The sequence below is a fragment of the Hippocampus bargibanti genome, linkage group LG14, assembly GCF_051943395.1.
Source record: "Hippocampus bargibanti isolate YZ-2025 linkage group LG14, ASM5194339v1, whole genome shotgun sequence".
NCBI lineage: Eukaryota > Metazoa > Chordata > Actinopteri > Syngnathiformes > Syngnathidae > Hippocampus > Hippocampus bargibanti.
Window position 1 is genome coordinate 16,706,636 of NC_142747.1, and position 13,384 is coordinate 16,720,019.

Consider the following 13,384-nt stretch of genomic DNA (forward strand, 5'->3'; position numbering starts at 1 on the left):
TAACGTCATAAAATTGCTATTTTTCCTAGCTTCGGAACCGTCCAACCTTTCTTAACGACGTCCATCTGTTCTTGAAAAGTCCGTCTTGAAAATGGCTTAAACAGTATATCTGCAACCAAATCTATTCGTTCCCCTCCTTCAGCCATTGTGGGTTGGCAATAACGCTCTTAAATCAACACAATATATTTGCTGTGCTAGCGCTGGCCAATATGTACTTGTCACTAGCGGCTAGTGATACTATGATTGGCTAGTGACTAGCCAATCACATGACTAGCCAATCATACTTTGGTTTGTCAAAACTGCCGTTTCCAGCCTGGTTTCCTGACCCTGGTAACAAATGATGGCTGAAATGTGATTGGCTAAATGCTTGAATACGAAAACACACATCTGGAAGCAGCACAACAGGGGATAAATAATGAAAGAAAGCTGATAGACAATTTGGAATTATTTAATAAGAATTCAGGAACAAAATATAATTCACATTAGTCTGTGATTCAGATATTTTTAGGCCAGCAGAGAAGGCCTTGCAGTTCCTGATGGCCGACCACTGACCTTGAACAGAATAAGTTTGTCGAACGCATGTAAATGAATTTGAATGCCATTCTATTAATTGATTTCATTTATGTTTAAAAAAATTATATTGACCCTACACAACTATATTTAAAAAAAAGCTTTTAGAAAGCCATATCATTAGTACATGGAAATTATTTTTTATAATCTAAATTCATTGAAACAGATATTTTTGTTCAGATTATCCATTTAGAACTATTGAATCCTGAATTTGACCCCGGGGCTATTATACCGTTACTGCCCGTTTTCACATTTATCTCCGCAATACATTGCATTGTAGTATTGGAAGGAGCTTGATGCCCACGAGCTCTCCAAAACAGAGCCCACCTCCCCCACCCTCCATTTTAGTCTATTGTGTGTGAGCAGATGGTCAAACAGGCAGTTTTGTGCACAACTTTGGATCGCGCACAAAAGGCTTCAGTCCACATTGTATCAGTCAAACTGAAGAGCCAACTCGCGAGGCGAGGCTTCTTCACTTTTATCTTTAAAGGTTACAGTAAGAGTTAGGGGTATTATATATGGCTGTTCACCAGCTGGTTGATTTCATCGGCCCATAATAGCTCCTTGACAGAAAAATAAGACACGCTTTTTACGCATTTACACTGTATAAGAAAAGAAACCCTTTATTTGTCTCACCGTGGATAAATTTACCATATTCTCCATATATAAGGCACACCTGATTATAGGGCGCACCTTCAATGAATGAAAAAAGTTTTCCGAATATAATACTTGTATGTATATAAGTTTTCCAAATATAAGGCACACCTCATTATAACAATAGAGGCTGTGGTTATGCACTGCTTCTTCTACAAGGGGGGGGAAATGGAGTCGTTGGCTGGTGACAGTAGTTGAGAGACCTATTGTGGCTCAATATTACTTCACATATATGACATAAGGCGCAAAATCAATCAGACAATCAGAACCACAAATGTCTGGCGAACATTCCGACTCGGGATACAAGAAGCTACTGTCCTATGCCGTGAGAAGTTGACCCGACCACGCTCGAAGCATCAAACCGCCTCAAAAAATGCTAGCTAGCTAGCTATCTATTAGTTAGCTAGCTAACTTGATCTATTTGAGTTATTCCCGGTTGAACGGGGTCACCGTTGCTGGCTATCTAGCTAGCTATTTATTTCCTATCTATTTGGTATCTATCAGCTGTCTAACTAGCTAGCTAGCTAGCTATTAGTTTTGTATTAGCTGGCTAGCTAACTTGATCTATTTAAGTTATTCCCGGTTGAACGGAGTCACCGTTGCTGGCTACCTAGCTAGCTATCTATTTGCTATCAATTAGCCAGTTAGCTAGCTAGCTATTAGGTATCTATTAGCTAGCTAGGTAACTTGAACTATTTGAGTTATTTCCGGTTGTTTAGTCATCTTTTGAAGAAAATCAAGGCTTTTGGGTGCGCCCTATACACCAGAAAATACGGTACAGCAGCAAGATGAAATTATGAAAGGGAGAAAAGAGAAGACAAAAAGTATAAAAATTAACATAAGTATAAATATAAGCATATTATATTAAAAAATGGGTAAGTCAATAGAATGACAGTAGATGGCTGGAAAGTGTTAGTTTTTTTATGTGTTGTAAAAAAAAAAATCAAATGTCAATTATGTACCGCGGCTCACTGGCCAAAGTAACACTATTGGTCCGACACTTGTCGTCATGGTAATGCAAAGCCATAGTTCCGTTGGCATGCCCCACAGTCGAATGGCGCGGGATCATTAGTAAGAACTAAGATTGCTCCCTGAGAATTGTCAAGACAGGGTAAAAAGTGTGTTGTTATTCTTATTTTGACTCATAGAAACGTTACAAAGACAAGTGGGGAATAAAATGCTCAATATGGCTGCTTTGATATTTTGTAAGTGATTCCCAAATTACCAAATTTTAGCTCAGGCATGAAGCGGGCGGGGATCTATGAATTTATATTCTTCATCTTGGGCCGGGGGTTCTTCTCTCTGCTGAGTACCGTTCTAGTTTATTTTCATTCTAGCTCGATAGACTGAATTTTATAGTCAATTATTTCCACATCACTCACACTCCTTCTTCTATTCCTCCTCCCTCAGGCACCACATGTCTGGTGGCCCTACTATCCGATAAGGAGCTGACGGTAGCCAACGTCGGCGACTCGCGCGGAGTCCTGTGCGATAAAGACGGCAAGGCCATTCCGCTATCTCATGACCACAAGCCGTACCAACTAAAAGAGCGCAAGAGGATCAAGAAAGCCGGTGAGAGTCGACTCATAGACTGTCTTGTGGGCTGCATACAAATGAATTTCTTTCGGTACTTTGGGAAACATTACCTCGACTGTCGTGACCGTTGCCCCTACTATTCCCTGTTATGTCTCGGCTGAACGAAGTGTGCTGGTTAATAAACACATCCAGCATTTCAGGTGCATTTGGAAGTCATAATTTTGCCTCCTATTTTTTTGGTGCGTGCACTATGGAGTGATGCTGGCAGGGGGCCAGAAGAGTGAGCCTGTGGGGCACACACTGCATAATAGTCCATCATCTCCATCTAATGGTCCATTTTGGGACTGGAGGAAAATATAAAATAAAGCATTGCTTAAAAACACATTTTACCCCAGAACTGAATGAATAAATAAATAAATAAATAAATGAATGAATAAATGACTGAATGAATGTATGAATGAATGAATGAATACATATACATAAATAAATACATAAATGCATAAATTCATAAATTCATCAATGCATAAATTCATAAATGCATAGATGCATAAATACAGTAAAGTCTCGTTATATCGATATCGGATATATCGATAGTCCCGGTTATATCGATACTATTTCTATGCACGCACAGAGAAAATTACATGCAAACAGGGTTGGATATATCAATAGTCCCGGTTATATCGATATTTTTTCGGACTCCCTTGAATATCGATATAACGAGACTTTACTGTACCTAAATACATAAATAAACAGTAATAAACAAATAAATACATACATAAATAAATACACACATAAATGGAGGATAAAATTACAATACGTAGTTTGATAAAAAGTGGAAATATCAGAACATTATCACAATACCGTATTACATGAGGAAAGTCATTGTTTTAAAAGTTTGGAATAATGTTATTTTTTTGTATTTTTTTTATTATTTATATTATTAGTTTTTATATAATATAGAATATATAATATTATAGCAATTATGTTATAGAATATTTTATGTGATATAGATGATATATTATACAGAGAGAGATACAGAGAGATACATACTGATAGTAAGACCTCAGATTTTTTTCAAATGCTTACTATGACCTTGTTTGCTCGGAGATGAGAAAACGGGAGACACACCATGGCCATGTAAGGAAGTCTGAAAGTAATCCAAGCATTTTCCGAGACAGTTCCCCAGTCGAGGATCTGTTGCAGCCACACAGGTCGTGTGGAAGGAAGCTATCACAGGAAATGATGTTATCTCACACTCAGTTGTTGGAAACTTTCCATTGGAATTGATGACATTTTCCTCTTCTTCTTCTTCCTCTTCATTATTATTATTATTATTATTATTATTATTATTATTATTATTATTATTATTATTATTATTATTATTATTATTATTATTATTATTATTATTACTATTATTGTTACTAGCTATCTCTTAGCTAGCTAGCTAGCTTTCTATCTATTTGAGTTATTTCCGGGTTGAGTGAACCTACAGAACTTATCCTGTGAGTATAAAGTGACCTTGAGAGTTTTGAAAGGCGCTTATAAATGAAATTTCTTCTTCTTCTCCTTCCTCTTCTTCCTATTATTATTATTACTATTATTGTTACTAGCTATCTCTTAGCTAGCTAGCTAGCTTTCTATCTATTTGAGTTATTTCCGGGTTGAGTGAACCCACAGAACTTATCCTGTGAGTATAAAGTGACCTTGAGAGTTTTGAAAGGCGCTTATAAATGAAATTTCTTCTTCTTCTTCTTCTTCTTCTTCTTCTTCTTCTTCTTCTTCTTCTTCTTCTTCTTCTTCTTCTTCTTCTTCTTCTCCTCCTTCCTCTCCTTCCTCTTCTTCCTATTATTATTATTACTATTATTGTTACTAGCTATCTCTTAGCTATCTAGCTAGCTTTCTATCTATTTGAGTTATTTCCGGGTTGAGTGAACCTACAGAACTTATCCTGTGAGTATAAAGTGACCTTGAGAGTTTTGAAAGGCGTTTATAAATGAAATGTATTCTTCTTCTTCTTCTTATTGTTATTGTTACTGTTACTGTTATTATCTGTCAGTCTCAATATGGATTTCTCTTGCTGTCAGGCGGCTTCATCAGTTTCAACGGCTCATGGCGCGTGCAGGGCATCCTGGCCATGTCCCGTTCGCTGGGCGACTACACCCTGAAGAACCTCAACGTGGTGATCCCCGACCCCGACATCCTTTCCTTCGACCTGAACAAGCTGCAGCCAGAGTTCATGATCCTGGCATCAGATGGCCTCTGGGACACCTTCAGCAACGAAGAGGCCGTACGCTTTGTCCGCGAACGCCTGGACGAACCGCACTTTGGCGCTAAGAGCATCGTCCTCCAGTCGTACTACCGCGGCTGCCAAGACAACATCACCGTCATGGTGGTCAAATTTAAAGGCAAAGCTGGACAGCGGTAGAAAAACCACATCTGTATTTTGTGTGAAACAATAAGAACCATCCCTGACTTGTGGAGAGAAAATCCATTTTAACTCATTCATTGCCATTCCCGAATTTATTCGGGAATTGAAAATATGACGTGAAGCGCCATTCTTCAATTTGTTCCTGTTTTGGTTTTTAAATGCAGGGGGTGCTGATAAAGCGCTGGTCAGACCTATGGCAATGTTTTTTCCCTTCCATGAGGGGGCAGCATTTGACTTTTGTACAGCTGCCCCCATTTCAAGCTCACATAACTCCAGACCGATATAATTTAGGGATTAATTCTTTTTTTTTGATGAAATAAGAGAATCTAAGGTATCTTACGCTGCATTGAATGTTTATGTCGTCCTAAAACCCAGTATTCTGTCAGTCCTGTAATTTGAGTGAAACTGACAAAAATCCTGGCACTGGACTGCACACATCTTTGCGCATGTCTGGCAGTGAATGAGTAAATGCAGATGTTTAAAAACTGCATCAAACCGTGCGCCCCCTTCATTTTAATACCATATTTTTGATTCATTTATCAACGATACTTCTTTGTGGGAATAATTGATTGTAGTAGAGCACTGGTGTTAAAGTCAAGGCCCGGGGGCCAAATCCGGCCCGCCACGTCATTTTTTTCGGCCCACGAAAGCAAATCAAACTTGTGAAATTCCATAATGCTTGCTAAAATCCTAACCAAAACTTCATCTTTTGGGATGTAAACCACAATAACAGTCATTATTCTTGACTTCAGATTTGAAAACGAGTTATTCATTAATTTGCTGTGTGCTCTATATGTAATATTTGAAGGGATTTAAACATTCTAATGGCTTCCCCAAATTCATAACGGCCCTCGAGAGGAAACCATAACGACAATGTGGCCCGCGGCAAAAAATGACTTTGACACCCCTGTAGTAGAGTAATGGAAGAAAAATGGAATGTACACCTACTTAACTGCAACCCCAAGACACCCTCACATTTGATTAGATTCTATCGGCAGTAAAATACTTTTAGAGTGCGGAGTGAGTTCCAGACCCACCTGTGGTCGGTAAAAATCCCTCAATATAGGGAACCGATTAAAAAAGAAAATGCTTCTACACCCAAATATATTAAAGCTGACTTTTTAAGGTACATTCTTGCTCTCTGTCTTAAACATTTCTTCTAATCGATAACTGTAAAACTGACAAATAAAACAAAGTCAAATTAAACATTGGATTAGCTGCATTTGATGAAAATCTATTTACTTATGCTAATGCTAAAAAATGATGTATAATCGGTATGTGTTACGGTACACTCATTCTAAATTTTCAAAGAACTACTTTTCCACTCGTGGAGCAGCCACATTTACAAACAGAATTGACAACACTGCACAAGGTAATACAAAATATTCACTCTACTATGTGAGAACCAGACCCGAATTATGAAGAGAGAATCCATGTTTACTCATTCACTGCCAATCACAAATTTATGACGTAGAGCGCCTTTCTCGAATTTGTTCGGGTTTTGTTTTTTTTCATGCTTGTGTGCCTATAAAGCGCTGGCCATGGCCTCTGGCAATATTTTTGTCCCTTCCACAAGGGGGAAGCATTTCCCTTTTTTTCCATGTTAGCGCTTTGTTCCAGCTTCAGCTGTTGTTAAAGCGCTATATAAACCAAAATTGATATATTGCATTACATTTTGGACACCCGCCCTCATTTCAAGCTCATATAACTCCAGACCCATATAATTTAGGAATTAACTTTTTTTTAGATTAAAGAAGAGAGTCTAAGATTTATAACACTGTATTAAACATTTATGTAGTCTTAAAACTCAATATTCTGTGGGTCCTGGAATTCAAGTGACAATGACAAAAATCCTGGTACTGGACTGTACACATTTTTGCACGTCTGGCAGTGAATAAGTAAAAATGACATATTTTACATAGGATTTCATCATCTGCAACATTTTTACTATGTGCTTGTCAGGTCAGATGTTTCAGCCTCTTGCGATTTGCCAATGTTAGTCAACGTTTGTACAGATATAGGAGCCACAGAAAGATGAGTGAGCCTGTAAGGCGTGGGACTGACGCACTTTATCCTTTTTGAACGTTTTAGTTCATAATATACAATTGGGGCATTTTTTTCTGTTTTCAATTTGTTTGATGGCTTTTTACTATTTGTTTTTGTAGTCTGACCTGATTTTTTTTTTCTTCAAATGTTTGCTCTGTTACTCGTGCAAACACAATAACACAAGATCACATTAAAAGGTTGTGCAAATGTAATAATGTTTCTTTTATAAAGCAACATGTCGCTAATGAAACTCAACTAATGGTTGCTGGATGACAGAAACACAGCTTCGTTGTGATCACCGCAGTTTTTCTGAACTGTAAATGAAAAAAAAAAACCTTTGAATGAAGCGCATTACTGTTGCTTTATTTTTAACCATTTCCTGTAATATCTGCTTCCTTTTTTTTCAAAATGCGCACCCCGCATGACTATCTCACTCTAAAAAGTAACCTGTAAAGTACAAATACTGAAGAAAAAAAATGTCTCAAGAAACATACAAAGTGAGATGAATGTACATAACAGTGAGATGCATCTGTTCGGATCTCCTGTTTGGGGTTTTCTCATTCAAGCCTTTGTCATTCATTACGAACATTGCGGGATGTTTGATTGGTATTCGTATATGTGCTTTCATAAAATATATGAATTTGAGGAAAAACATTATTCTAAGGTGTAATTCAGAAAAGGTTGACATTAAAAAAAGAAGGATTACATGATCTACTGTAGCTGTGTGTTCTGTATTCTATTCATTTCTGACATTGATGATTTTCACGATTGCTATGTCAAAAAAAAGGACAATTTTTGAATGAGCCTTAGATGCACAATAATCTTAAAAGGTGACCTTTATTTCACCTTTTATACACTTTGGAATACTGTACATACATTTAGATCGGAATGTCTTCAAGTTCACAACAGATGTTAGATGTATTTATGAACCAATGTATTTTCTAGTCCATTTTGTATTGGTATTAAAACAATCTGATTTCAATTTTTAACAGTACGGTACAAGATCAAGGCAACACTGAACAAGTGATAACTGCCTCACAACTGCAAGGTGTTAAAAATGATTTTTTTACTGAAATAGTTAAGCTTTCGAGCACTATCATAATGTTGCACAAAAAAAGACATAAAAGGCAGGAATGAGCAATGGAAAGGCATTGAAATGGACATCCTTAGATATTTTTGCAGATCACACACCTTTTGATTTGATGAATAGTCCAATTCGTCTCATTGTTAACTCATTCACCGCCACACGATGTGCAAAAATGTGTCCACTCCAGTGCCAAGGTTTTTGTCATTTTTCACTCAAATTGCAGGACCCAGAGAATATTGAGTTTTAGGACTACATAAACATTCAATGCAGTGTTAGAAAACTTAGACTCTCTTATTTCATCGGAAAAAAAAAGTTAATTCCTAAGTTATATGGATCTGGAGTTATCTGAGCTTGAAATGGGGGCAGCTGTACAAAAGGCAAATGCTGCTCTCTTGTGGAAGAGAAAAAAATATTACCAGAGTCAGCGCTTTATCAGCACCCCCGCGCAATAAAAAATAAAACCTGAACAAATTCGGGAATGCCGTCTCACGTCCTATTTTCATGTTAATGAGTTAAAGAGTAGCAAGTTGTGCAAAAAAAAAACCAACAATTATATTTAAATAATTTCAAATTAAATGAAGCGATAAAGCTTCTAATACACTTTAGCTTCATTCTGAAATGTTCCCTGAAAGCTAAATAGATGACCACTGCCAGCGTGGGAAACGATCTGGATGACCCAAATAAGCACTTCCGATTCTATTAGGGCTAGTTGAATAACAGCCAGGGACAGGTGTGATCCGACTCCAGTTACCAAAACACAAACTGCACGTCACACTTCCCAATTCCGCTGTCACTTTTGATATAAATAGATTTACTAAAAGCTGCGGAGGGCCGAGGAGAACCCCGTCACAACAGAGGGGTGGGATCACTTTAAACTGTGTGTACATAAAGCATAGTGGCTGCATACAGGGGGACCCACTGGACGCTCGAGAGCTTGGCTTACTCTCCGTTACGCAACAAGGCGAACCCATTCTACTTTTTGGATCCAACTCAAACATGGGGATGAACGGTTCAAAGTCTCAAGAGCAAGCGCACGTCCTGATGCTGGGCCTGGACCAATCGGGAAAGAGCACCTTGCTCTATAAACTCAAGTACAATAAGAACGTGATGACGGTGCCCACTGTGGGCTTTAACGTGGAGACACTGGAGACAGACAGGCGAAGCCCGGGTCTTACTATTTGGGACGTGGGTGGGCAGAGGAAGATGAGGCCTCAATGGAAGCATCATTATGCTGACACGGCTGGGCTGATGTTTGTGGTGGACAGCGCTGACCAAGGGAGACTGGATGAAGCCCGCAAGGAACTGCATCGGGTAATTATAGATGATGTTTTGATGAAGATCATTCATATACGACACCTGTCAGGACTGCATTGCAGTTTTTATTATGCACTTCCCTCAACAAGCATTGATTTCTCTTTAACCCTTTATGGCAGGGGTCGGGAACCTTTTTGAGTAAGAGAGCCATAAAAGTGAAATACGCACGCGGGCGCACACACACACACACGCAAACACGCGCGGCCACTTTTCAACAAAATATCAGAATGTATTATTTAAAATAACTTTGTGACAGTACTCACCGTTAACATGAATGGTTTTCCGTTCCTCGTGATTGGTAAAAATCCAGGCAAACGATCGGAATGAAATTCAACTTGCCGGTCCAGAGGCGAAGTTACTGCTAGCTAGCTTGCACACGGCTCATAGGCTTCCACGCTTGCTATCTGCAATATACTTAGTATATTGATGCTAACGTTAACATGGGGCTTCTTAAAATGTCACTGACATTCGACTGTTTCATCGATGGAATTGTTTCATTACTAATTATCAAAACATTTTCTCTCCTCAAAGGAGAGAAAATCTAGTTTGCACTCGTAGGGCTCATTTAAAGGGGCGTTTACCTGTTTCGACATGACGGCCAGTATCATCCAATCAAAATGGCCCTTTCGGCAAACTGCAGCCCCAACAGGAAATGAACGGCGAAAAAAAACCAGAATATGTATTTAGTTTTATCATCTTTTGATGATTGAGTTTTATGGCTATTTTGATGATTGCATATGGCTCGCGAGCCATAGGTTCCCGACCGCTGCTTTATGGTGACAAGATAAGATAATCTTTATTTGTCTCACAATGTAGAAATTCGTAATTTAGAGCAGGCTACACATAATTTAATATGGTTTTGTTCGATTACAAAAGTATTTAATTGATTACAATACAATACATATTGATTTATATAGCGCTTTAGTATTAGCTGAGGCTGTAACGAAGCGCTTAACTCAGTCAGTGTCATTCACAAAGTTATTCTGGAAATGAAAAAAAATGACATACAGCGCCATTTCTAAAATTGTTCGGGTTTTGTTTTTTCTTGTTTGGGTGCCGATAAACCGCTGGCCATTTCCTCTGGCAATGTTTTTTTTCCTTTCCACAAGGGGGAAGCATTTCCCTTTTTTCCATGTTGGCGCTTTGTTCCAGCTTCACCTGTTGTTAAAGCGCTATATAAACCAATATGTATGTATTGCATTGTATTTTGGACAGCCAACCTTATTTCAAGCTCATATAACTCCAGACCCAGATAATTTAGGAAATAACTCTTTTTTTCTGATTAAAGAAAAGAGTCTACGTCACAGTTGTCAAAGTAAAGGCCCGGGGGCCAAATCCGGCCCGCCACATAATTTTTTTCTGCCCGCGAGAGCAAATCAAACTTGTGAAATTCCATGATGCTTGCTATAATTCTTGGATGTAAACCACAATAACAGATTATTATTTTTATTAGATTATTTTTTATCAGATTATTATTCTTGACTTAATATTTGAAAATTAGTTATTAATTAATTTGTTCATCGTTCTATATGTAAAATGTGAAAATGATTAAACATTCTAATGGCTTCCCCAAATTCATAACGGCACTCGAGAGGAAACCATAACTACAATGTGGCCCGCGGCACAAAAATGACTTTGACACCCCTGGTCTACAGTTTCTTACACTGAATTGAATATTTATGTAGTCCTAAAACTCAATATTCTGTCGGTCCTGGAATTTGAGTGACAATCACAAAAACCCTGGCACTGGAGTGGACACATTTTTGCACATGTCTGGCAATGAATGAGTTAACAGGGACAACTATCATATACAGGAAATAAAGCAGTCACAAAAATGTATAGTAAAAAGCACCAGGGAGTATCATTAGTTGTCAAAAAAGTTGATCGCCTATATTTGGAACCAATATTCATTTACGGTTCATAGAAAAATATTGGAATTTAAAAAATAAATAAATGAGTGTAACACTTCATGTCATAGGTTTCATATCTTCTTTGTAAGCGATGACGCCTTCACTGGTTCACCTAAATTATAAATTTAAGGTTAACGTGAAATTAGACCAAACTCCTAATCCTAATTCTATCTCCGCAAATATTTACAAGCAGGCATTTTGTGTTCATTTATTGTGAATATAATGTGACAGAAGGTGACGCATCCCTCAATTGTGCTCTTACAGATGTTGAAGTTTGAGTGCCTAAGAGGAGTTCCTCTGGTCATTCTGTCCAACAAACAGGATTTGCGTGAGGCTCTGAGCCCCGAAGTGGTTTGCCAGATACTGGACCTCAACCGAGCATGCGACCGGAACAGACCATGGTTCATCCAGCCCTGCTCGGGCGTCACGGGCATGGGGCTGGAGGAAGGCTTCAGGAGAATGGTGTACCTAATAAAGACTCCGTTGGGACGGACACAAAAAACATGCAGGTCAAGATGAAGTTAAAAGGCTTCAGGATTACAGCCTTGTTGTGTAGCTAATGGATGATTTTATCTCACGATTAATCCAATCATATGTTGAGTTCACTCATATCTCCTTGCATCATCTATATGAGGAAATTAAAGTGGGTCATTTGATGATGGAATATCTGAACGAATCAGTTTGTTCTTGTTGTGACAGAAAAAAAACCTTTTGCCAGAAGCTCTTCTCAATTATTTATTTATTTGGGTTGTGACATTAGTGCACTAAGAGTCATGTCATTTGAGGGGTGCTGGGATACTTGAAAAAACAACCCGAACGTGTTTCATGAAAGCATTTGTGAATGTGTGCATTGTACTGTACAATAAGTCTATGCTTTACAATACTGTACAGACAACACCTGACTTACAACCGGCTCGACTTACGACCACCCGTACTTACGACCACGACCTCCAGACCCTATTTTTAAAATTTGAATTCTACGCCTGGCACCACAACGCGCTAGCAGGCCGGCAACGCGTACAACAGTTTTGGCCAGCCAGCCAGCATCTCACTCTCGCTCAGCAATCGACTGTGTGATGGCACCAGAGGGGGGAGTTTGCGAGTCATTTAGCCTCCAAGTCTCTATTCAACATTTTGAATGGATTTCGATTTACGACCATTTGGTCGGAACGGAACTCGGTCGTAAGTCGGATGTTACCTGTATATCTATTTGGAATGCTACTCTCAAAAAATGTCAGTGATTATACATAAAATATATGTTGATTAATTGAACAGGCTAGCAGTCAGTTCAGGGTGTCTCCGACCATAACATGTTAAATTTCAGAAATCTTAAATAGGTAGATTTTCACACTCGCGACTCTGTGGTGTGTGTTACAAAAGTAGAAGTAAATAAAACACAAACATACTTCTGTTGTTTATTTATATATTCAATTAGTGTAACATTTATTTTGTTTTTTATTTTTATTTTATTTCACCTAACAAATGAACTGCCTGTATTGTGTCAACAGTTGCTTGATAAAATGAGCATTGTGAGTATTGTGTTCAAAATCGGGAGTCTTCTGACCAAATCGTGAGATTTAACATTTATGCAGATTAGAAAATGTACGGATGGGGAATTTATTTTAACACTAACCTGACTGCTTTGTTGTAACACTTTCTGAAAGTAAAATTTGTATTTATTTATTGAAAAATAAAATGTACTGTATGTATATGAACACACACACACTGAATAAAATCAAGATAAATCAACAACGTTGTGTGAAAAATGATTATGTTGGACGTTGCACACAGCGTCAGTCCGAAATCCGTGATGGAGGGCAGGGAAAGACCAATGAGGAG

General features: G+C 38.2%; 2 protein-coding genes across 2 annotated transcripts in view; both read left to right on the forward strand.

Annotated features, from left to right (window-relative positions):
* Positions 1 to 7,944, forward strand: part of ppm1lb (protein phosphatase, Mg2+/Mn2+ dependent, 1Lb) — a 38,535-nt gene extending 30,591 nt beyond the window's left edge. The window contains exons 3-4 of the mRNA XM_089014373.1: positions 2,635 to 2,796; positions 4,845 to 7,944. Of these exons, the coding sequence (XP_088870499.1) occupies positions 2,635 to 2,796; positions 4,845 to 5,185 (503 nt within the window). The 3' untranslated portion in view covers positions 5,186 to 7,944. The remainder of the gene's footprint in view (positions 1 to 2,634; positions 2,797 to 4,844) is intronic.
* Positions 7,945 to 8,915: 971 nt separating this feature from the next.
* LOC148888596 (ADP-ribosylation factor 6-like) lies at positions 8,916 to 12,209 on the forward strand. Its single transcript, XM_089013642.1, is given in 3 exon segments — positions 8,916 to 9,632; positions 11,810 to 12,041; positions 12,044 to 12,209. Coding segments are annotated over 3 exon segments (609 nt in total). The 5' UTR covers positions 8,916 to 9,317; the 3' UTR covers positions 12,106 to 12,209.
* The last annotated feature ends 1,175 nt before the right edge of the window (positions 12,210 to 13,384 follow it).